This window comes from Phyllobates terribilis, unplaced genomic scaffold (assembly GCF_046119375.1).
Source record: "Phyllobates terribilis strain yellow unplaced genomic scaffold, ASM4611937v1 Scaffold_3__8_contigs__length_932513732, whole genome shotgun sequence".
NCBI lineage: Eukaryota > Metazoa > Chordata > Amphibia > Anura > Dendrobatidae > Phyllobates > Phyllobates terribilis.
The window spans coordinates 579,308,636-579,335,275 of NW_027362763.1; the positions used below are offsets into that span (position 1 = coordinate 579,308,636).

Sequence of the window (26,640 nt, forward strand, 5' to 3'; positions counted from 1 at the left end):
ATCATGTAAAACTGACCCCAAGCAGAAGTGGCTACGTCTACGCGTTAACCATCGTGGATCACTACTCCCGGTTCTTGGTTGTCGTCCCCGTCAAGGACTTAACGGCTCACACAGCAGCTAGAGCCTTCCAGCAGCACTTCTGCCGTCCGCATGGATACCCGGAGCAGGTGCTGACGGACCAGGGGCCTGCCTTTGAAGCGGAGGTTTTCCAGGAGTTCTGCACCCTGTATGGATGCCGGAAGATAAGAACAACACCCTATCACCCGCAAACTAATGGACTTTGTGAGAAAATGAACCAGGTGGTGATAGATCTCCTGAAAACATTGCCCCTGGAGGAACGCAGTCTGTGGCCTGAGAAGCTGCCCGACCTGGTGGACCTATACAACCACATCCCTGTAGGTTCCACCAACTGTACTCCGGCTTACCTAATGAGGGCAAGACCTGGTAAGCTTCCTGTTGATCTGGAGATGGGAGTCCTGACACCCGAGGACACTTCACCAGAAGCCAACTGGGACACAGAGAGGCAGCAGCAATACCGAAAAGTACAGGAGAGCGTGGAGCGTAGTCTCTGTCAAGCTAGGGAAAGACAAGAGAAAACCTACAACCAGTATGCTCCCGCTGTTCCCCTGGTGCCCGGAGAGCAGGTCTTGAAGAGGAAAAGACGGCTCCACAAGTTGGACGACCAATGGGAGAAGGACCCGTACACCGTACTGCCCTCAAGCCACGACAACCCAAAGGTCTGTACAATCAGTAAAGACGGAGGGGAAACCACAGCCATTGTATCCCGGGATCACCTAAAGAAGTGTCCCGAACAGCTACGGAACCCTGAAGAGGAACAAGAGGACCCTCGACCCGTAGAGGAAAGGGAAGATATGGTTAGTACTGTGCTCGGAGACTTCCCTCGGTCTTGGACTCAAGTCAATGGTGCTGTTGTGGTACCCGTCCTCACGTTCCTCCAACCAGCATCCCAAGTGCCTACGGAGACACAGGTAGAACTGGAAGAACAGCCGGTCCAGGAGGCAGAAGGTCCCACACAAGCAGACCAGGAAAATCAACCCTCTGCTTATAGTGAGCCTGCCATACCCCTAGTGAGCCAAAGAGTCCGTAGACGGCTGCCCAGTTTACCCTTGACAGCTCCTATACCCTGTAGCTCAGGACCAATCAACCAGCCCCGTAGGTCCACTAGGGTCACTAAAGGCCAGCTGCCCATACGGTGGAGGATCTAAATGTTCAAACTATTTTATTACTGTTTACCTGTTTATTGTTGCTTGTGTATAATTATGTGTTTCTAGTTATTTATAGGAGTCTTTGGTGGATTTACCGGGAATCCTTTGTGCATATAGTTGGAGCGTAACCCAGGACGGACTGAAAGACTGTTAAGGACTCGGGGCAGGACAGACCCCTACCTGGTTACGTCTCCCTGTGTTGGTGAAATGGACACCCTTGTTTTCCTCAAAAGTTACACCCGGTTGCGGACACGCCGTGACCACCTTATGTGTTGTCTCTATCAGAATGTTATTGTTTGCACCTTGTTATGTTTACAAAAGTATGTTTAGTCCTGGAGTACTAACTTTCACTAGGGGGGAATGTGGCACCCCAGGGGTCTGGTCTCCACAGTAATAGCAATGTTATGTCTGAGAGCAGGTGGGAGGTCTCTTGGTCAGGAATCCTATGCATGCCACACCTCCTGCCCAGTCCTGGGAGGGGAAGAACTTCCCCTATATAAAACTGGGGCTGAGGCAGGGTTAGAGAGAAGAGAAGAAGAGGAGTCCCAGACAGAGACATAGTCTGGTCTGGAGAGGAGCAGCTTAGGAAAGAAAGATCAGGAGCTCAGTGGGAGCAGTGCTAAAAGGAATCAGGGGCTGGCAGCTGAAGAGCTCGCCCTGATTGAAGAGTTACCACCGGACCCGGAGTCCGAGGCTGTGGGGATTAACCCAGACCCAGCAGCAGAAACCGCCCGGCAGGGGATTTCAGGTCCTCTGGCCAAGAAACCCGAAGGCACGGTCACACGCGTGGGACCAGCACCGCCGTCGTGGAGCGGAAGCCACTAGAAGGCCCCGAGTCACCAGCCATACGGGTGAGCACCACACGGTACACTCAGGGACGTGGGCTACCTTTACCCGCCTCTAGCAAGGAAGCCAGAAGAGTACAATTAGTTGGGGAGGCCTACAACTCCGCCTGGCCAAGGGGGATCCCATCTGCTCAAGGACTGACCAGGCCCCGACCGCTAGCCAGTACTCCGGGAGGGTCTATCTTTGTCACCAGTAAAGACCCTGAACTACACCGCATCGTCTCTGAGTGGTTCCTACTACCCCCATCATCCACGTCGGCTGCCCTGAGGCCATACCCCTCCCGTTGGGGGTTATACCATCCACGCTGCACCATCCTTCCACCGGCCCCAGCGGTCTGCCCTGCAGCGGCAGCTCCATAGCTGCATTCAACGGGTGGCGTAGTCGTCCTACATCTACTGCTAATATACCGCCACTTAGTCTGACACCCTGGGCACGGTCCAGGTCACCGCCACAAGGACTACTACCCCTATCCAGATCCGGCTCCGGGTATCCCTTGAACATGGCCCAGGGGGCGCGTCATAAACAAAATGAACAGATATAGAATACAAACATTATAGTGATTATCAAATCACACATTATGCGTACAAAACATACAAGTATAGGTCTATGTGTCTATGTAGCCTATTGTCCTACAGTGAAGCAAAAAACAACCTACCAAATTACTGGGATGAGAGCAGGAATAGAGAGGGAGATGTGTCCCAATGCAGGGATTTCTATGGAGAAAGTGCATGCTGTAAGGTAATGGGATGTTAGATAGGGCTATAGTGGGGTGAAATCTATGGGGGAGGTAGACATACCGTTTGTGCCATAAAGTTCAGGAGAGGTGCTGCATTGGGACACATCTCCCTCTCTATTCCTGCTCTCATCCCAGTAATTTGGTAGGTTGCATACCATTTGGTGTGCTGAGGTTATCGCGATATTTTAAGGCTTTAGACCCAACTCATGCACCCAGGTCCAGTAGTGCTGCGTTTTTTCTAATTATTCATAGAGGTGAGAAGGCATATACCAACTTGAATTTCCACCGGTGGGCGAATGAGTCTACCCCCAGGCAGGGATCGTTTGAATCCAGGGAGAAGAATTGAGGTACTTTTGCATTCTGATGTCCTGCAAAGAGGTCTACTTTCGGATAGCCCCATCTTTCGGTTAGAATCCGCAAGACTTCCGGGTTTTGGCTCCACTCTCCCGGATGAATCCTTGTCCTGCTGAGATAATCGGCCGGAAGTAACGTCATCACCCACCGCCCGGCGTCCGACGTCACTTCCGGTGCAGATGCGGGACTTCCCGGAGTGGCGTCCTTGGCGTCGCGCTCCGCTGCTGGGGAGAGGAGGGGAGGAGGAGATGGACCTGAGAGCTCCAGGAGGCCTCCAGTCTGAAAACAACCTGCAGACCTTGCCCGAAGGTGTGGGCTGAAGGAGTAGGTCCCGAGTGCCAGAGGAGACAGGAGCAGCGCTTCACGGAGGAGAGGTAAGCCCGCTCGGTCCTCAACTGCCCGACTTGTTGTTTTTTTTCCCCCAGTGTCTGCCGCCGGCGCAGCACACCGAGGATGAGACCCTTCATCCCTGATAGGGACTAGAAAAAACACTGGAGGGAGGATGTGGGAGGGGCTATTTAACCTCTTCATGTTTCCTGTCCCTATTAGGGAGGGGTTACATCCACAGGTGTGCTGTCGTGTGGGATTATTAGAGAAAATGGACACCAAAACTTGTGCAAATTCTCCTAAGTATGCCGATACCTCATATATGGGGAAAAAACACTGTTTGGGTGCACGGCAGGGTTCAGAAGGGAAGGAGCACAGTGTGACTTTTTGAACGCAAAATTGACTGGAATCAAGAGTGGACTCCATGTCGCATTTTGAGAGTCCCTGATGTGCCTAAACAGTGGAAAAGCCCCACAAGTGACCCCATTTTGGAAACTACACCCCTCAAGGATTTTATCAAGGGTATAGTGAACATTTTGAACCCAGAGGTACGACACCGAATTTGATAATATTAGGTCATCATACTGAATATGTTGTCATTAGTCTTGAGAGCAAGTGCTTGCTACTTGAGTTTGCATTGGGATCGCGGGTGCTCGAGTAACATGCTAGAGTTCCCGTCCCGCATGTTTCACGGTTGTTATACACCCAAAAAAACCATGTAGGGATTGCTAGTGTATAGCAGGCAATCCCCACGTGTTTTTTTTGGCTGTATATACCAATACTCGGTGCATACCCGAGCACCCGATGCAAACTCAAGTAGCGAGCACTTGCGCTCAAAACTAGTCGCCATATCATCATCATTTTTCTTTCTTTACTTTTGAAAAAATCCTAACCCAAACCCTAATCCTAACCTCAACACAACCCTAACCTCAACACAACCCTAATCCTAACCTCAACACAACCCTAATCCTAACCCCAACACAACCCTAACACCCCAACACAACCCTAACCCCAACACTAACTCTAACCCTAACACAAACCTAACCCTAACACAACCCTAACCCTAACACAACCCTAGCCCTATACCGAAGGATCCATTCACTATAATGAGGCAGCACAATTACTCTGGACTCCGTCTGGCCTCTGTTTAGCGGTGTCCTTTTTTTCAGAGGTTCACAAAACTGTGGCCGACGGCACGTTTATGCACGCCTAATAAAAAGATGGACACCGTGGGAACACAGGCCAGACGGCATCCACGGAGCCTCCATCTGCTTCATTACAGGGAATCTTCCGCCGGGGGTTCCGTCTGAATCACGTATTTCAGAAATTTACATGAAAACCCTGGTGTAAGCACGCACCACAGAACACAGGATAAATATAAGTCGAGCCATACTGCGATCTTTGTGAAGCAGAATGAATAAAATCAACAGCAGGTGAAGAGTTGGTTTTATTTATTTTTTACGCCGTCCCTCGTGTGGTATAAGTGATTAAGCAACTTTATTTTTCGGGTCAGTGCGATTGCAATCGACTTTGATCGCAGCATTTCGGGGGTTAATGTGCCGGAAGAGGTGTGGGGCTGTTACTGAGTGCCAGGTGTCAGCTGTCAGAATCACGCCCGTGATAGTACGTACCTGGTCCATAAGGCCCAGGGACATACTATTACTGACAATGTCAGAAAGGGGTTAAATAAGGGCCACCTGATTCACATCTGTTTCTTCACAGAATGATTGACCTCATTAATTGAACTCCACACTGCTATTATTTTGAACACACCCTCTTTCAATTAATTATTCAAATACACAGACTCAAAAACATGCAGATTATGAATGCTGAGTCTGGTGGTTTTCTTATAATATACTGCATCAACTGGTAAATTGTTTGACCTGTGGTAATATCATTTATACCAAAAACAGTGATTAATCTGGTTAGTTATATTGGACTACTATTATTTTGAACACTACTGTATAACAAAACAAGTGTTATTGCAAGAATTTTCTGGGAGAAATACTTGATTTTCTGGAACAATTTCAAGGAGGCCAGCACTTTCGGCCATGACTGTATTCTAACATAAAGGCGAAAAAAGGCTGAAGTAAATAGGCAGATAACAGTGGTGATTAAATATATTTTATCACTTACCTGGTAAGTTTTTGTTGAAGGTGTAATTCCATACTTTTCCAGAACACTGAAAATGACATACATAGGCTACTTAGCTAGATGATATACAAAGTATTCAAAATGAAAGGGGTTATACACTGCTGCATAAAAGTTAGCAGTGGGAAGCCATGCTTATGAAAGAAAGAAAGAAGGTATACTTACCCGTGTAATCCACCCCCTCTCTCCAGGGCTGTTGCTCTGATGGACTCTGTTGGACTGGAAGAGCTGATGGCCCATGCACCAGTTTCCTGACCCTGCAACCAATCAGTGCCCTCAGCAATCAGATCGTTATTGGTCAGGGTACCATGTTTTCTGGTCTGGCAGAGACTGTCAGAGCAGCAATGAGTTTCCTAAGGGAAGTATACCTTTTTTATGTATAAGCAAGGGTTCCCAGAGCTAACTTTTACATAAGAGTTTAATATACATAACAATTACTTATAATATGGTGCAAAAATACAAACAACATGGCTGCAGGAAATACAATGCTGTTCACAAAAGCTCACACAATTATCTACAGACAATATCTGCAGGAAAAGAAAAGTAGTGCCTATATAGCACCACACATCTTATTAGAATTGATGAATATTAGAATGTGATTGTGACGAAACAGTTTATAATCTTAATCAGCCAGACGATTAGATTTGTTAAGCCAAGAGAAATACACTATTGTGTTTGTGTTGACTTGTAAATATATGTCTCTGGCTGGTCAAGAAGGTCATTCTATTTGTATAACCCTGAATGTTGTCTTCTCTTGTTTCTGAAACAATGATGTTTATTTAGAAGAGCGCCCTGCTATACAAACTATGTAAATTGATTAGCTCAAACAATGAGGCCTGAGTGAGCCCTGCACCTTCACCTCTGACCTGTGACTGATGACCTTAGCCACATATGTAAATACAAAAAAAGGGTTTTTCTATCCTGCTGCAAAGATTTTAGAAACAGAGAATTGAAAGAGACTTTACAAGGAGAATCAAAGATCAGACTCTCCAGAGACCATCAGCTTGGCAGCATGGCTTTATCCAAGGAGACACGGATTTGGATTCTACATGATTTCAGCCTAAGGGTATATGGCCCTGACTGGAAAGATATGTATCTGCTCCACTGACCATCAGAGAGCCCATGGATACATTTGGGGAGACCAGGTTGGGACGATGAAGTCACCTGGCCTTATGGATAAGTTGTTTGGGGTTGCCAGGTGGGACCCTCCGGTCGCCTGGAACCCATGGAGACATTCGGAGAAGCCAGATTGGAACCAGCTGGTCATCTGGCCCCATGGAAACTCTCGGAGAGCCAGGATGGCACCCTCGGGTCTCCTTGCCTTGTACCTCGATAGACTGCTAGCTTTCTAAGCTTGCTGCTACCTCCTCTCTGTGGGGGTTCCCCAAAAATGGGGGGCCATTGGTTGAGGTAGTTGACCCTGGAAGTCCCAGACTCACAGCTGTTCTATCCCAGGCGGGCCAGCGGAAGGATGAGGATTGAGTAATGTTGTACCATCTTGCTGGGACTGTTCTATCTATCTGTTTATTGTCTGCTTTGTGGTTCAATAAAGTATTGCCACACTGTTTTACCCTCTTCCTGTGTTGTCTGAGTGGTATTAGGCCCATGGTAGACCCCGTGTCTTCACAGTGATGCTTAAAGAAATATTATTTACCAGGATGTCAAGCATCAACAAATAATTTTATACTGTTGGTCTCAGACACGGAACATGCATATAATGGGAAAAAAATGTGTACAGTGCCAAAGAATCTAAATATTATAGAAAGGAATGAAACATGAGAATAGACACATGCTTATACAGTGGTGTGATAAAGTGTTTGCCCCGCTCCTGATTTATTATACTTTTGCATGTTTGTCACACTTACCGTATTTTTCGGACCATAAGACGCACTTTTTTCCTCCAAAATTTTGGAGGAAAATGGGGGGTGCGTCTTATGGTCCGAATGTTGGGGGAGGTGTATATTTATGTGTGGTGTGGGGGGAGCGGTATCGGTGGAGGAGCGGGGCACAGGAGGCAGAAGCCGCCTGCTGCAGCCTACACTGTCCCCGCTGCTAAAGAAAATGAATATTCACTGCTCCCCACGCCCATGGGGCGTGGGGAGCACTGAATATTCACGCTCCTTAATAGTGGTATACAGTGTAGCCGCGCTGCGGCTGCTGCTGGCTATCTCCTGTGCCGGCTGTTAAAGGGCATGAATATTCAACCTCTCTCCACGCCCATGGGCATGGGGAGGGGGTGAATATTCATGCCCTTTAATGAGCGGGCACAGGAGATAGCCGGCAGTAGCAGCAGCCACAGCGCGGCTCCGCTGTGTGCCGGCTATGAAGGAGAGTGAAGTCACTGCTCCCCGCGCACACAGACCCGGCGTGGGGAGCAGTGATTTCCGGCAGCTGGTCTCTGCTTGTGAGCCGCGCATTGCAGTGACGTCATGCGCGGCTCACATGGAGAGAACAGTGCAGGCAGACCGGACGCAGCGCTGGAGGAGAGAAGAAAGGTGAGTAGGAGTGTTTATTTTCTTTTAATGTGCAGCCTGATGGGGATTAGGGGGACCATACATACTAGGACAGGGATTAGGGGTGCCATGCATACCAGGACAGGAATTCGGGGTGCCATGCATACCAGGACAGGGATTAGGGGTGCCAAGCATATCAGGACAGGGATGATGGGTGCCATGCATACCAGGACAGGGATGAGGGGTGCCATGCATACCAGGACAGGGATGAGGGGTGCCATGCATACCAGGACAGGGATGAGGGGTGCCATGCATACCAGGACAGGGATTAGGGGTGCCATGCATACCAGGACAGTAATTCGGGGTGCCATGCATACCAGGACAGGGATTAGGGGTGCCAAGCATATCAGGACAGGGATGATGGGTGCCAAGCATACCAGGACAGGGATGAGGGGTGCCATGCATACCAGGACAGGGATGAGGGGTGCCATGCATACTAGGACAGGGATTAGGGGTGCCATGCATACCAGGACAGGAATTCAGGGTGCCATGCATACCAGGACAGGGATTAGGGGTGCCAAGCATATCAGGACAGGGATGATGGGTGCCATGCATACCAGGACAGGGATGAGGGGTGCCATGCATACCAGGACAGGGATGAGGGGTGCCATGCATACCAGGACAGGGATGAGGGGTGCCATGCATACCAGGACAGGGATGAGGGGTGCCATGCATACCAGGACAGGGATGAGGGGTGCCATGCATACCAGGATAAGGATGAGGGGTGCCATGCATACCAGGATGGAGGGATGCCAGGCATACCAGGATGGGGATGGGGACCACATATAAAAGAAAGGGGGGCGGCATATATACCAGGATGGGGGATATTGTCAGAATTGGGGGACATTACCCCTATACCAGTGTCAGCAGAAGACCCCCTCCCCCTTAAAAGTGCATCATGACCACATTTTTTGCTTAAATTTTTATTTTTTTATCTTCCTCCTCTAAAACCTAGGTGCGTCTTATGGTCTGGTGTGTCTTATAGTCCGAAAAATATGGTAAATGTTTCAGATCACAAAACAAATTTAAATATTAGACAAAGATAACACAAGTAAACACAAAATGCAGTTTTTAAATGAAGGTCTTTATTATTAAGGGAAAAAGAAATCCAAACCTACTGGGCCTAGCTGCAGCAGGAGCTGCGCTGCAGGTACAGTGTGGGCGCTATTAAGGAGAGTGAATGGTCACTTCTCCCCACGCACACAGTCCCGGTGTGGGCAGCAGTGACTATTCTGGCACAGCATCTCACAGTGTGAGGGTGCATGGCAGTTACGGCATGTATGGCTCACACAGTGAGATCCATGTCGGCAGCAGAGCAGGACGCAGCACTGGAGCAGAGAGGAGGAGAGCATAATTGTTAATTTTTTTGTGTGCAGCGTGATGGGGATCAGGGGATGCCAATCATACCAAGATGAGGGATGACAAGCATACCAGGAAGAGGGATGAGGGAGGCAATATACATACCAGGATTAGGGATGAAGGGTGCCATACATACATACCAGGATTAGGGATGAAGGGTGCCATACATGCCAGGAAAGGGATGAGGGGGGCCATACATAACAGGATGAAGGGTGCCAAGCATACCAGGATGAGGGATGAAGGGTGCCATACATACCAAGAAGAGGCACAAGGGGGGCCATACATACCTAGATGAAGGGTGCCATACATACCAGGATGAGGGATGAAGGGTGCCATACATAGCAGGATGAGGTGTATCATACATACCAGGAGAAGGGATAAGGGGGCCATATATTCCAGAATGAGGGATGGAGGTTGCCATACATACCAGGAAAAGGGATAAGGGGGGCCATACATTCCAGGATGAGGGATGGAGGGTGCCATACATACCAGAAAGAGGGATGAGGGGTGCCATACATACCAGGAAGAGGGATAAGGGGGGCATACATACCAGGATGAGGGATGAAGGGGGCCATACATACCAGGAAGAGGGATGAGAGGTGCCATACATACCAGGAAGAGGGATGAGTGAGGGGGGCATACATAACAGGATGAGGGATGAAGGGGGCCATACATACAAAGATGAAAGGTACCATACCAGGAAGAGGGATGAGGGGGGTCATGCATACCAGGATGGGGATGAGGGCCACGTATAACTGGAAGGAGGGGGCCATATATACCAGGATGGGGGATATTAACAGAATTGGGGGACATTACCCCTATAACAGTGTCAGCAGCAGACCCCTCCCCCTTAACAGGGCATCATGACCACATTTTTTGCTGAAATTTTTTTTCTATTTTCCTCCTCTAAAACCTAGGTGTGTCTTATGGTCTGGTGCATCTTATAGTCCAAAAAATACGATACATATGTGTATTATGATCTGTTGAGGTACAAATTTGACAGGAAAAATTGATTCATATCGAAATTATTCAATGCAAACTGAATGTTCTCTAGTATACTCTGGGGGTCTCTCCAGTCGAGTGAATATTCTTTGGTAAATTCTAAAAAGTTTATTTTTTTTCTCATTAAAGTACACTCTGCACCCCTCCTTGACTGAAAAAAAACATAAATGTAGAAATTTTTGCAAATTTACTAAAAAGGAAAAAAAATTAAATATCACATGGTCATAAGTATTCAGATCCTTTGCTCAGTATTCAGTAGAAGCACCCTTTTGAGCTAGTACAGCCATGAGTCTTCTGGGGAATGATGCAAAAAGTTTTTCACACCTGGATTTGGGGATCCTCTGCCATTCTTCCTTGCAGATCCTCTCCAGTTCCGTCAGGTTGGCTGGTGGACAGCCATTTTCAGGTCTCTCCAGAGATGCTCAATTGGGTTTAGGTCAGGGCTCTGGCTGGGCCAGTCAAGAATAGTCACAGAGTTGTTCTGAAGCCACTCCTTTGTTATTTTAGCTGTGTGCTTAGGGTCATTGTCTTGTTGGAAGGTGAACCTTCGGCCAAGTCCAGAGCATTCTGGAAGAGGTTTTCATCCAGGATATCTCTATACTTAGCCACATTCATGTTTCCTTCAATTGCAACCAGTCGTCCTGTCCTTGCAGATGGAAAACACCCCCATAGCATGATGCTGCCACCACCATGTTTCACTGTTGGGATTGTATTGGGCAGGTGATGAGCAGTGCCTGATTTTCTCCACACATACCGCTTAGAGCAACAAAAGCCCATCTGCTCTTGGATCGGAGACCACGTGCTGTCAGCGCGGGGTCCAGATCCATTGCCATGGATCATGACGACATCTAGGCCACCAGGCACCAGCAGTGCATGATCAAACTAACTTGTGTCAGTGCAGAACTGACAGTTATGAGGTATAGCAGTGATCCTGCACAGCTATACCTTATAACTTCGATCAGACTGCAGAAAGTGGGACTAAGTAAAAAAGTGAAAAAGTAAAAAAAAAAAAAAAAAGTTGTAAAAATATTTAAAACAAAAAAAAAAAATAAAAGTACACATATTTGGCATCACCGCATCCGGAACAACCTGATCTATAAAACTGTCCCATTAGTTAACCCAGTTAGTGAACACCGTAAAAAAATTAAAAACGAAGCCAAAAAAACGGTGCTTTATCATCATACTGCCGAACAAAAAGTGGAATAAATCACGATCAAAAAGACGAATGTAAATAAAAATGGTACCACTGAAAATGTCATCTTATCCCGCAAAAAACAAGCCGCTATACAGCTCCATCAGCCGAAAAATAAAAAAGTTATAGCTCTCAGAATAAAGTGATTAAAAAATATATTTTTTTTTTAGTGTGTCACTGCTGCCAAACATAAAAACTCTATATAAATCTGCTATCGCTGTAATCGCACCGACCCGAAGAATAAAATCGTCTAATCAGTTATACCGCACAGGGAACGGTGTAAAAAATAAATAAAACCAATTCTTCACCTGCTACTGATTTGTTCATTCTGCCTCCCAAAGATTGCAGTAAGGCTCGGCTCACATTTATCCTGCGCTCTGCTCTGAGCGCTTACATCGGGGTTTCCATGTAAATCTCTGAAATACATGATTCAGATGGAACTCCCAGCGGAAGATTTGCTATAATGAGGCAGATGGAGGCACCGTGGACACAGTTTGACCTGTGATCCCACGGTGTCCGTCTTTTTATTAGGCGTTTTGTGAACCTCTGAAAAAAAGGACACTGCTAAACAGAGACTAGACGAAGTCCAGAGTAAGGCCGGTTTCACACGTCCTGATATTTCTGGTATGGGAAAAATCAGTACCAGAGATATTCGTGTCCGTGTGTACCTGTGTGGCATACGTGTGGTAACCGCGTGCCGCATCAGGAGTACACGCACAGGTGCCTGGGAATCAGCGGTACAGTTAGCGCTGTTCCCAAGCGCCGGGTGCTGAATCCTGCCCTCATAATTGTCCCCTGCTGGCGCTGCGATCAGCATAAGCAAGGGACAATGTTGAGAGTAGTATTCTGCTTCAGCGGTGTCCTGGTGTAAAAATAAAAATAAAAGAATTCTTATACTCACCTGTCCGAAGATGTTCCCCTAATGGTTAGTATTAGGGTTGTGTTAGGTGTGTTATGGTTGGGGTTAGGTTTGTGTTTATGACCCAAAACATACAGCCAAGGCAACAAAGGAGTGGCTCAAAAAGAAGCACAGTAAGGTCATGGAGTGGCCTAGCCTTTCTCCAGACCGTAATCCTATAGAAAACTTATGGAGGGAGTTGAAGCTCCGAGTTGCCAAGCGACAGACTCAAAATCTTAATGATTTAAAGATGATCTGCAAAGAGGAGTGGACCAAAATTCCTCCCGACATGTGCGCAACCCTCATCATCAACTACAAAAAACATCTGACTGTTGTGCTTGGCAACAAGGGTTTTGCCACCAAGTATTCAGCGTTGTTTGCCAGAGGAATCAAATACTTATTTCTCACTGCTAAATGCAAAAAATGTATCTAGTTTATACAATGTGATTTTCTATGCTTTTTTTTATTAAAAACATCGGGTCACCATGGCAACGATCGGGACCCTGGTCTCCGATCCAAGAACAGGTGGGCATCTGTACCCCTGTTCATTCGTTAAATGCTGCGATCAAACCATTTAGGGGGTTAAAGTGTTGGGAGCGGTGCGGGCACCGCTCCTCACACTGAGTGCCGGGGTGTCAGCTGTGAGAATCAACTGCCACCCGGCGGCGATCGGGCCCGCACAGCCTCTCTGCGTGTGCGATCACATTGTGGTAATAGTACGTACCTGGTCCATAAGGCCCAGGGCACAGGGACGTACTATAATTGACAATGTCAGAAAGGGGTTAATAATGTGGAACGTCCTTCTTATGTAGTTTTCCTTTAATTGGGCTCACCTGACAAACTAATTATCACAGGTGTTGGAAACTGATTTCAGTGATCCAAAGACCCCCGAGACACAATACCATTTATGAGTTTAGTTGAAAAAAAAACCAACTAAAAAATTACATCTTTATGACACTTAACCCCTTAATAACATTTGACGTACTAATACGCGTCTGTGCCCTGGGACTTAAGAGCCAGACCCGTATTAGTACGTCATGGCGATCGCGCGCGCACACAGGCTGTGCGGGTGCGATCGCCGCCGGGTGTCAGCTGATTCTGACAGCTGACACCCGGTACTATGTGCAGGGAGCGGTCCTGCACCGCTCCCAGCACATTAACCCCCGCTATGCTGCGATCGAAATCGATCGAAATCGATCGCGGCATTGCGGGGGCAAGGGGAGGTGATCGGCGATACTCACCTCCTCTTCCGGCTTCCAGCGCAGACTGCAGCGGCCTCCCGGGTGTTGCCATGATGACCCGATGTCGTCATGACAACATCCGGGTCACCAGAGAGCAGGAAGATTGCTTGGACATGCGCAGTGCATCTCCAAGCAATCTTAACACTGTGCACTTCTGACAGCCTGCATGGCATAGGGATGGTGCTCCATTCCTATGCCATGCAGGCGATCAGAAAAAAAAAAGTGAAAGTCCCAGAGTGGGACAAAGTAATAAGGTGTACAAACTGTCTGAAAGTGGAAAAAAAAAAAAAATGTGCAAAAATATTATAAAAAAAAAAAAAAAATAATACACCAAAAATAAAAATATAATGTACCCATCAATAAATATTATTATAAAAAAAATAAAAAAAAAACAATAAAAGTACACATATTTGGTATCGTCGCGTCCGGAACAGCCTGACCTATAAAACTGTCCCACTAGTTAACCCCTTCAGTGAACACGGTAAAAAAAAAAAAAAAAAAAAACGCAGCAAAAAACAATGCTTTATCACCATACCGCCAAACAAAAAGTGGAATAACACGCTATCAAAAAGACGCATATAAATAAAAATAATACCGCTGAAAACGTCATCTCGTCCCACAAAAAACAAGCCGCCATACAGCTCCATCAGCCGAAAAATAAAAAAGTTTCAGCTCTCAGAATAAAGCGATGCTAAAAAATATTTTTTTCTATAAAATAGCTTTTATTGTGTATAAGCGCCAAAACATAGAAAAATTATACAAATGTGGTACCGCTGTAAACGTACTGACCCGAAGAATAAAGCTACCTCATCAATTTTACCACACGCGGAACAGAATAAAAAAAAAAAAAAAAAACAATTCCTGAATTGTTGGTTTTGTTTATTCTGCCTCCCAAAAATCGGAATAGAAAGCGATCAAAAAATGTCACGTGCCTGAAAATGGCACCAATAACAACGTCAAGTCATCCCGCAAAAAACGTCACATGACTGTCTGCCAAAATCTGGAAAAATTATAGCTCTCAAAATATGGCGATGCAAAAACTAGATTTTACAAAAAATGCGTCTTTTAGTGTGTGACAGCTGTCAGTCATAAAAACCCCATATGATTCTGGCATTGCTGTAATCACACCGACCCGAAGAATAAAGTCGTCTAATCACTTATACCGCACAAGGAACGGCGTCAAAAATAAACTCTTGGGTTAGGATTGGGCTAGGGCTAGGGTTGTGCTGGGGCTAGGGTTGTGCTGGGGCTAGGGTTGTGCTGGGGCTAGGGTTGTGCTGGGGCTAGGGTTGTGCTGGGGCTAGGGCTGGGGTTGGGATTTTTTTCAAAAGTAAGAAAAAAAGATGACGATATGGTGACTAGTGTTGAGAGCAAGTGCTCGCTACTTGAGTTTGCATCGGGTGCTCTGGTATGCATTGAGTATCGTGGGTATTTGAGTGACATGCTCGAGTCTCTGCCCCATATGCTTCGCGGCCAAAAAACTTTACGGGGATTGCCTGCCATGCACGAGCGATCCCCGCATGTTTTTTTTTGGGTGCCTAATAACCGTGAAACATGCGGAGCAGGGACTCGAGCATGTCACTCAAGCACACGCTGTACATGGTGCATACCTGAGTACCCGATGCAAACTCAAGTAGCGAGCACTTGCGCTCAAGAAAAATGACAACTTATTCAATATGATGACCTAATGTAAACAAATTCTGTGCCGTACCTCTGGGTTCAAAATGTTCACTATACACCTTAATAAAATCCTTGAGGGGTATAGTTTCCAAAATGGGGACACTTGTGGGGGAGCTCCACTGTTTAGGCACATCACGGGCTCTCCAAACGCGACATGGTGTCCGCTAACAAATTGAATGGAAAATCGGCTCAAATTATTAGTGGACGCCATGTTGCGTTTGGAGAGCCCCTGTGTGCCCAAACATTGGAGCTCCCCCCACAAGTGACCCCATTTTGGAAACGAGACCCCCCAAGGCACCTATCTAGATGCATAGTAAGCACTTGGAACCCCCAGGTGCTTCACAAATTGATTCGTAAAAATGAAAAAGTGAAAAAAAAAACACTTTTTCATTTTTATGAATCAATTTGTGAAGCACCTGGGGTTCCAAGTGCTCACTATGCATCTAGAAAGGTGCCTTGGGGGGTCTAGTTTCCAAAATGGGGTCACTTGTGGGGGAGCTCCAATGTTTGGGCACACAGGGACTCTCTAAATGCAACATGGTATCCGCTAACAAATTGAATGGAAAATCGGCTCAAATTGTTAGCGGACACCACATTGCGTTTGGAGAGCCCCTCTGTGCCCAAACTTTGGAGCTCCCCCACAAGTGACCCCATTTTGGAAACTAGACCCCCCAAGGCACCTATCTAGATGCATAGTAAGCACTTGGAACCCCCAGGTGCTTCACAAATTGATTCGTAAAAATGAAAAAGTGAAAAAAAAACCACACAGGGACTCTCCAAATGCAACATGATATCCGCTAACAAATTGTCGGCTCAAATTGTTAGCGGATACCATGTTGCATTTAGAGAGTCCCTGTGTGCCCAAACATTGGAGCTCCCCCACAAGTGACCCTATTTTGGAAACTAGACCCCCCAAGGCACCTATCTAGATGCATAGTGAGCACTTGGAACCCCTAGGTGCTTCACAAATTGATTCGTAAAAATGAAAAAGTGTTTTTTTTTTTCACTTTTTCATTTTTACGAATCAATTTGTGAAGCACCTGGGGGTTCCAAGTGCTCACTATGCATCTAGAAAGGTGCCTTGGGGGGTCTAGTTTCCAAAATGGGGTCACTTGTGGGGGAGCTCCAAAGTTTGGGCACAGAGGGGCTCTCCAAACGCAATGTGGTGTCCGCTAACAATTTGAGCCGATTTTCCATTCAATTTGTTAGCGGATACCATGTTGCATTTAGAGAGTCCCTGTGTGCCCAAACATTGGAGCTCCCCCACAAGTGACCCCATTTTGGAAACTAGACCCCCCAAGGCACCTATCTAGATGCATAGTGAGCACTTGGAACCCCTAGGTGCTTCACAAATTGATTCGTAAAAATGAAAAAGTGTTTTTTTTTTCATTTTTACGAATCAATTTGTGAAGCATCTGGGGGTTCCAAGTGCTCACTATGCATCTAGAAAGGTGCCTTGGGGGGTCTAGTTTCCAAAATGGGGTCACTTGTGGGGGAGCTCCAAAGTTTGGGCACAGAGGGGCTCTCCAAACGCAATGTGGTGTCCGCTAACAATTTGAGCCGATTTTCCATTCAATTTGTTAGCGGATACCATGTTGCATTTAGAGAGTCCCTGTGTGCCCAAACATTGGAGCTCCCGCACAAGTGACCCCATTTTGGAAACTAGACCCCCCAAGGCACCTATCTAGATGCATAGTGAGCACTTGGAACCCCTAGGTGCTTCACAAATTGATTCGTAAAAATGAAAAAGTGTTTTTTTTTTTCACTTTTTCATTTTTACGAATCAATTTGTGAAGCATCTGGGGGTTCCAAGTGCTCACTATGCATCTAGAAAGGTGCCTTGGGGGGTCTAGTTTCCAAAATGGGGTCACTTGTGGGGGAGCTCCAAAGTTTGGGCACACAGGGGCTCTCCAAACAGAACATGGTGTCCGCTAATTATTCAAGCAAATTTTACATTCAAAAAGTCAAATGGCGCTCCTTCCCTTCCGAGCCCTGCCGTGCGCCCAAACAGTGTTTCTTCCCCAAATATTGGGTATCTGCGTGCCCAGGGGAAATTGCACAACAAATTTTGGGGTCCATTTTTTCTTGTTACCCCTGTGAAAATAAAAAAAATTGGGTCTAAAGTAACATTTTTGTGAAAAAAGTTAAATGTTCATTTTTTTCTTCCACATTCAAAAAATTCCTGTGAAGCACCTGAAGGGTTAATAAAGTTCTTGAATGTGGTTTTGAGCACCTTGAGGGGTGCAGTTTTTAGAATGGTGTCACTTTTGGGTATTTTCTGTCATAAAGACCTCTCAAAGTGACTTCAAATGTGATGTGGTCCCTAAAAAAATGGTTTTATAAATTTTGTTGGAAAAATGAGAAATCGCTGGTCAACTTTTAACCCTTATAGCTCCCTAACAAAAAAAAATTTTGGTTCCAAAATTGTGCTGATGTAAAGTAGACATGTGGGAAATGTTATTTATTAACTCTTTTGTGTGACATATCGCTCTGATTTCAGGGCTTAAAAATTCAAATTTTGAAAATCGCAAAATTTTCAAAATTTTCGCCAAATTTCCGTTTTTTTCACAAATAAACGCAAGTGATATCGAAGAAATTTTTCCACAATCATGAAGTACAATATGTCATGAAAAAACAATCTCAGAATCAGGGGGATCCGTTGAAGCGTTCCAGAGTAATTACCTCATAAAGTGACAGTGGTCAGAATTGTAAAAATTGGCCCGGTCATTAACGTGCAAACCACCTGCGGGGCTTAAGGGGTTAAATCCAACTTGTATAATAATTTGGAACGCAGTGTAGAAACTTTGGATAAATTTGTGTTTTCTAAATTTGAATTTCTTTGCTTTCATAGACAAGACAGAAATTTGCACCACACAAAATGCTTATATTTATAATACACCACATCTCTACATCATATTGCCATAGTTTTTGAAACATTCTTTCATTATTTCAGGACATTAGAAGGCTTATAAACTTAGCAGCAATGTTTAAAAATGTGAAGAATATTTCCAATACATATTCTTCCAGGCCAAATTAGTGTTAGAGTGGTTTTCAGGGCCCTGGATATTCTGAATTGATTCAAAAACTGTCCCAAATCAAACATTTCTAAAACTGTATGCCTCAAATTATCCAATTGGTATTGACAGGTCTTTTTTAACCCTTTAGATCTGGGGTCAGCAACTTATGGCACATTAGATGTTACTACACTACAATTCTCAGAACGCCTGGAGTTCTAACTTCACAACAGCTACAAACCGGTTCTGTTTCACAGTAATTAAGGCAAAGTAGAGATAAAAGTAGAGTTTAAATTAAAAAAAAATGTCATTTCTTGGCATTTTACATTTTAAAGATGTTGTCCCATGAGAAGAATTGCTAAAAACTCAATACAGCATATCTAAAGACATGTCTTGGCACATCCATTTAAACTCTAGTGTGCTTTTGCTTATGCTTCACATTTTTATTTCTAGCAGTCTCCGCTGTTGTTGGACGCACCTGCTCAGTAGCATCCCTCCTATATGGCTGCTCATGCTGCATTGTGAAGAAATGGGAAAACGTGGCATTCCGATTGTTTCTTTTCAGCATAGATCATTTTATATTTTGATAGATCTGACTTTTATGGACACAATACCAAGTGTTTATTTTTATTTTCTCCATTTTAAATTGGGAATTTGGGGGTGATTTAAATTATTTAAAAAACAAAACAAAAACATTTTGATCTTTTAGTAGCCTTTGGAGACTTGAACCTGTGATCATTGATCGCTTAAACTATACACTGTAAAACTGCAGTACATAGTTGAATTGATATCTTGTAATAAAACACATCTGCATGCCGCCCTGGACACCCATTGTCATCCTGTGACCACACTGCAGGGAGTGCATCTGGGAGTCAATGCGTGAACACAGCAGGGATAGTGCATTTTAACACTATCAGTGATCAACATTAGCATGTGAGCAGTTAGACTTCAGCTAAGGCTGTGTGCCCACTATGCGTTTTTCAAGCATTTTTTATGCGGATTTTCTGCAGCGAAACGCTTGCAAAACGCTTGGTAATCCGTGCCCCATGATCCCCAATGAAAATCTGCATGTTCTGTGCCCATGCTGCGGAATTTGCTGCAGCGAAATTATCTTGCGGAAAAATCCGCAGCATGTCCATTATTTGTGCGTTTCTGCATGCGGATTTGAGGTCCCAATGCATTTGAAAAACGCATGGCAAATCCGCATGAAAAAACGCTGCAAAAACGCGTCAAAAAAAGCGTGTAAAATCTGCAAGTGTTTTTGACTGCCAAGAACATGCAGAAACGCTGCAGAAATTTTCTGCTTCATTTCTGCATCGTGGGCACATACCCTATCAGAGCAAGATTTGGTTACTAGGGTTACTGGCAGATGCCAGCTGTTTAAAGGAAATCTGTCAGCAGGTTTTTGCTATATCTGCCTGGTATGGAGTGGGCTCAGCTCATCTGCTGGCTCCATGCACAAGCACCCTGACTGTGACCTAAGGGTGCACAAAGGGATGTTGATATTAAAGGGTGATCAGAAACCAAGGTTTAATTCATTCCTAAATATCTATTTAAAAGGAATCTGTCAGGAGGTTTTTGCGACTTCATCTGAGAGCAGCATAATGTAATTAAAGAGAAGTTGAATCCAACGATGTATCACTTAGATTACTGGGTGCAGTAGTTGTGACACATTCAGAGTTTTTAGATGTGTCATGTAGCAGAGCTGAGAAAGCTAACCCAGCCGGAGTCCCACTAGCGTATTCAATCGGATAAAACAGACTAATGATACTCGGCTCCTGCTCTGCGAGCGTTATCCGAGTGTCAGTGCTTCAATCCTCTCACATCTCCTTCGTTGCCGGCGTCCGAGGGAATCGCACTGCACTCGGGTGATATCTGAGTGCAGTGTGATATTTCGCACACACCCATAGACTTATATGGGTATGCGTGATCCGATTCACGGGTGTAATCGCAGCATGCTGCGATTGTTTTCGCATGCCAGCTCGGTGTGAGAAAATAATCACAGATGGGAGCTGCCCCATAGTCACATTCGGCCGAATGCAATCCGATTTTTTATTGGATTGCACTCGTCCGATTACATTGCAAGTCGGAGGGAGCCCTTATGTGTACATTGTATATTGTCAGTACACTACTAAATCAGTGCTAGGGGCGTGGTTGTACCAAGATGCAAGCGGGCACCTAGTCTGGCAGTGATGATCTCATCCTGATAAAACACTCACTGTATTGAAACAAAAGCACACAGCCTAATAAGTGACACATCCCTGAAATCAGTGTTACAGCCCCTGCGTTATGCTGTCCTCAGATTACATAGCAAATAACTGCTGACAGATTCCCTTTAAATGTAAAATTCTAATCACTTTAATACAGTTTAGTTAAGAATTCCCTACTCCATCTTCCTGTGTTGTTTTTTATACTCTTGTTTTGATGACGTTGAGATTGAGAATACCCAGTGCATGCTTGGAAACTCAAGCGGGACATCTCAGGGGCAGTGGCTGCGGTCACTGCCACAGCCGTTTTCCTACCTTAAAACAAATGGTGGGGTAAACTAAGCTATGCTATGACTAATGATCTGAAATCAGTAAGCAGTGTACTCTGTCCCTGCACTTTGATATTTATCAGAAATAAAAGGGAATACGTCAGCAGGTTTGTAAACTGAGAGAAGCATGATGTGAGACATTGTAGGAAGGTTTCACTTAGCAGAATTTGAGTTGAAGTTTCAATAAAATCATTGTTTTATCAGCAGGAGATTATTATTAGAAGACTAGTTGTCTTGACCCATTTAATCCTCCTGCTCTGTGTAATCACTCCCCCAGCATTCAGTTAATGTACAGTGTGCACAAAAAGCTGACAATCAGTGGTGTGGGTGGGGTCATAAAGAGCTCAGCAAGAGGCCACGTTCACACGTTCAGTATTTGGTCAGTATTTTACATCAGTATTTGTAAGCCAGAATCAGGAGTGGGCGAAATATGCAGAAGTGGTGACGTTTTACTTTATACTTTTCCTCTGATTGTTCCACTCCTGGGTTTGGCTTATAAATACTGATGTAAAATAATGACCTAATACTGAATGTGTGAACATGGCCTTAGAGAAATAGTAGATCTGCAGCAGAGAAAACAGTGATTTTATCAAAACTCAACCAAGCAGATGAATAAGTTGCACATTGCTGAAATCAGGGTCTCTGCCTCCACATCATGCTGCTCTCAGATTACATAGCAAAAACCTGGTGACAGATTCTCTTTAAGCAATTTGATTTCTCATGGATGCTGGAATCTCATTGCAACTACAACCCCTGGCAAAAATTATGGAATCACCGGGCTCGGAGGATGTTCATTCAGTTGTTTAATGTTGTTGAAAAAAAGCAGATCACAGACATGGCACAAAACTAAAGTCATTTCAAATGGCAACTTTAGGGCTTTAAGAAACACTAAAAGAAATCAAGATTAAACCAGGGGAGGAGTCCTGAGGAGATAATTTGCATATTCCCACTGCATTTTGGGGTAAGTGAAGAGTCTCCGCGAGCTCAAAGAACACTGGATTTTGGCTGTTGGAGCTGAAAAGAGGACATCGGTAAACCGTGCGCCGCATTTTGAAGCTTTTTTTTTAAGCTTTTTTTCACTGTTTTCAGAACATTAACAATAAGAACATGGAAGAGTCCAGGAGCCATTTGGTGAGCTGCATATCCTGCTACATGTTCACAGACTTGCCAGTGGAAAAGCCAAACTTCACATGCCAGAAATGCAAGCTTGTGTCCCTGTTGGAGGAAAAGTTGCGAAATCTAGAAGAGAGGTTAACTACCTTGAAAATCATTAAGGAAGGTGAAGAGTTCTTAGACAGAGCAGAATTATCTCTTCACGATTCAGAAAGAGAAGAAATTCGAACTGCACCTGACGAAACAGAGGAATGGAAGCATGTGACCCACAGAAGCAGGAGGATCGAGAGGCAGTCAGCACCCATACTGCTCAGGAACCAGTACCAGGCTCTCACGCAGGAGAACCATGAAGAAATACAGCAAGATAAGACTTTGCCAGCAATGAATAACCTTGTAAGCCCTCAGAATCCTCCTGGATGGAGAAAGAAGAATGTTGTGAAGAAAAAACGGAGAGTGGTGGTCATGGGGGATTCCCTGTTAAGAGGAACAGAGGCCGCTATCTGCAGACCAGACATAACCTCAAGAGAAATGTGCTGTCTTCCAGGAGCAAAAATTACAGATGTGTCTGACAGGATATCAAGACTCTTCAGACCTACAGATCACTACCCATTCCTGCTAATACATGTGGGGACAAATGACACCGCAAGAAAGGACCTGGTAACCATCTGCAGTGACTTTGAAGACTTAGGCAAGAAAGTGAAAGAATTGGGAGCGCAGGTGGTCTTCTCATCCATCCTCCCAGTGGATGGCCATGGAACAATGAGGTGGAATAAGATTCTACAGGTGAACAACTGGCTACGTCGATGGTGCCGTCAACAAGGATTTGGATTTCTGGATCACGGAATGAATTACCTATACGATGGACTACTTGCTAGAGATGGGGTGCACCTTACGAAGACTGGAAAACATGTATTTGGAAGTCGCCTTGCTACACTCATCAGGAGAGCTTTAAACTAGAACAATGTGGGAAGGGAAGCAAAAGGCCAGAAAAAGCCATACAGCTGACAAATACTACTGAGATCTCTGCTACTGGAAGTGGAAAGGAAGAACAAAGACAAAAAAATCTAAATAAAAATATGGGAGGAAGAGAAACCAATCACAAACTAAAATGTTTTTATACAAATGCACAAAGCATGGGCAACAAACAAGGATAATTGGAACTACTAATGCAGGAAAAGGAATATGATGTCATTGGAATCACTGAAACTTGGTGGGACGATACACATGATTGGAATAAAAGGCTAAAAGGATACAACTTATTTGCAAGAAACAGACTTGATAAACGAGGAGGAGGTGTCGCATTGTATGTTAGAAAAGCGTATATCTGCACAGAGATTGAAGCTTCAGAGACTGGGAGTTCTGTGGAAACTGTTTGGGTAAGAATACAAGGAGAGAACAACGGAAAGGACACCATTGTAGGCATTTACTACAGGCCACCTGGGCAAGCTGAAGATATGGATGAACTCTTTATGTATCAAATGACCAAGTTCTCCAAAAAATATGACGTAGTGGTCATGGGAGATTTCAACTATCCAGACATTTGTTGGGAATCTCTCTCAAGTAAAACTAACAGGTCAAGCAAATTCTTATCCTCTCTTGCTGACAACTTTATCTTCCAAAAGGTAGGGGAGAAAACAAGGGGATCTGCTACTTTGGATCTAATCCTTATAAACAGGGAGGAAATGGTTGAGGAGGTAAAGGTGGCTGGGACCCTAGGAGGCAGCGATCATGCTATTATAGAATTTTGGATAACTAGAGGAGGAAGACATGTGAAGACTCAAACTTCAAGGTTAGATTTTAGAAAGGCAGATTTTAAGAGACTCAGAAAGAGAATAGGAGGGATCCAATGGCTGGATGTCCTTAAGGACAAAAATGTCCAGGAAGGATGGGAAATTTTTAAAAATGAGATTCTCAAAGCACAATCGTTAACAATCCCGAAAAGTAGGAAGAATGGGAAGCATTTAAGGAAACCAGGATGGATGAACACAGAACTTAAACACATGCTAAAAAGAAAGAAAGAAATGTTTATTAAATGGAAAGAGGGAGGCATATCTAAAGAAGATTATTATGCAGTCTGCAGATCCTGCAGGGCACGTATCAGGTTAGCTAAAGCTGACAATGAATTAAGGCTTGCAAGAGATGTCAAAAGCAATAAAAAAGGATTTTGGGGGTATGTCAAAAGTAAAAGAAAAGTCAAATATGCTATAGGATTTTTACAGGATGAAAATGGAGAAATGGTAAGAGAGGATGTTGAGAAGGCCGAACTTTTTAATTCCTATTTTGCATCTGTTTTCTCTCAGAAAGAAAATGTAACATCAACTGATCTTCACTGTCCTTTTAAAGGAATAGAGGAATCCAAGTTATCTGTAAACAGAAAGATTGTGAGGGAATATTTAGCTAACATAAATGAGTTCAAGTCTCCAGGTCCAGATGAATTACACCCCAGAGTACTGAAGGAGATCGTAGAAGAAATTTTAGAACCACTCTCCATAATCTTTGAAAATTCTTGGAGAACAGGAGAAGTCCCAGAAGACTGGAGAAGAGCAAATGTTGTTCCTATCTTCAAAAAGGGGAAGAAGGTGGACCCAGGGAACTATAGGCCGGTGAGTCTGACTTCTATACCAGGAAAGATCTTTGAACAAATTATTAAACAACATGTATGTAAGTACATGGATAAGAATGAAGTGATTAACCAGAGTCAGCATGGGTTTGTAACTAACAAGTCATGTCAGACTAACTTAATTTCCTTCTATGACAGAATCACTGACTGGGTGGATCAGGGAAATGCTGTAGATATAGTATATCTTGACTTCAGCAAAGCATTTGACAAAGTATCTCACACCATCCTTATTGAAAAAATGACCAAGTACGCAATGGACCAGGCAACTGTTAGGTGGATTCATAACTGGCTTAGTGATCGGACTCAAAGGGTGGTTGTAAATGGCTTCACATCCAGCTGGATGAATGTCTCAAGTGGGGTACCACAGGGCTCCGTCCTGGCACCTGTATTGTTCAACATCTTTATCAATGATTTAGATGAAGGAATTGAGGGTAAACTGATTAAATTTGCTGATGACACAAAGCTAGGAGGGATAGCTAATACTAGAGAAGAGAGAGAGAGGATTCAAAAAGACCTAAATAAACTGGAGCAGTGGGCAGCAACCAACAGAATGGTTTTTAACAGGGAAAAATGCAAAGTACTACATCTGGGCAATAAAAATGAAAAAAGCATATACAGAATGGGAGGAATAGAGCTAAGCAACAGTACATGTGAAAAAGACTTAGGTATACTAATAGATCATAGACTGAACATGAGTCAACAGTGTGATGCAGCAGCAAAAAAGGCAAATACAATTCTGGGATGTATTAACAGAAGCATACAGTCTAGATCACGTGAAGTCATTATCGGTCTTTACTCCTCTTTGGTCAGACCTCATCTGGAATACTGTGTACAGTTTTGGGCACCACATTTTAAAAAAGACATAGACAAACTGGAGCAAGTTCAGAGAAGAGCGACCAGAATGGTGACTGGTCTGCAAACCATGTCCTATGAGGAACGGTTGCAGGATTTGGGAATGTTTAGCTTGCAAAAAAGAAGACTGAGAGGAGACTTAATAGCCGTCTACAAATATGTCAAGGGCTGTCACATTGTAGAAGGATCATCTTTATTCTCATTTGCACAAGGAAAGACTAGAAGCAACGGGATGAAACTAAATGGGAGGAGACACAGATTAGATATTAGAAAAAACTTTTTGACAGTTAGGGTGATTAATGAGTGGAACAGGCTGCCACGAGAGGTGGTGAGTTCCCCTTCAATGGAAGTCTTCAAACAGAGGCTGGACAGACATCTGTCTGAGATGATCTAGTGAATCCTGCTTTGAGCAGGGGGTTGGACCAGATGACCCAGGAGGTCCCTTCCAACTCTACCATTCTATGATTCTATGATTCTATGTGGTACTCAGTAAGGGTAATTTTTTTCAGACCAAGCAGAGGTAAAAAATGATGGAATCACTCAATTCTGAGGAAAAAATTATGGAATCACCCTGTAAATTTTCATTTCCAAAACTAACACCTGCATCAAATTAGATCTGCTCGTTAGTCTACATCTAAAAAGGAGTGATCACACTTTGGAGAGCTGTTGCACCAAGTGGACTGACAAGAATCATGGCTCCAACACGAGAGAGGTCAATTGAAACAAAGGAGAGGATTATCAAACTCTTAAAAGAAGGTAAATCATCATGCAATGTTGCAAAAGATGTTGGTTGTTCACAGTCAGCTGTGTCTAAAATCTAAACCAAATACAAACAACATGGGAAGGTTGTTAAAAGCAAACATACTGGTAGACCAAGGAAGACATCAAAGCATCAAGACCGGAAACTTAAAGCAATATGTCTCCAAAACAAGAAATGGACAACAAAACAAATGAGGAACGAATGGGAGGAAATTGGAGTC

At 44.5% G+C, this 26,640-nt stretch overlaps 1 protein-coding gene across 1 annotated transcript in view; it reads right to left on the reverse strand.

Moving 5' to 3' along the window:
• RNASET2 (ribonuclease T2) overlaps positions 1-26,640 on the reverse strand; it is a 143,247-nt gene that overhangs the window by 33,771 nt on the left and 82,836 nt on the right. The window contains exon 8 of the mRNA XM_073671449.1: positions 5,626-5,671. Within this exon, the coding sequence (XP_073527550.1) occupies positions 5,626-5,671 (46 nt within the window). The remainder of the gene's footprint in view (positions 1-5,625; positions 5,672-26,640) is intronic.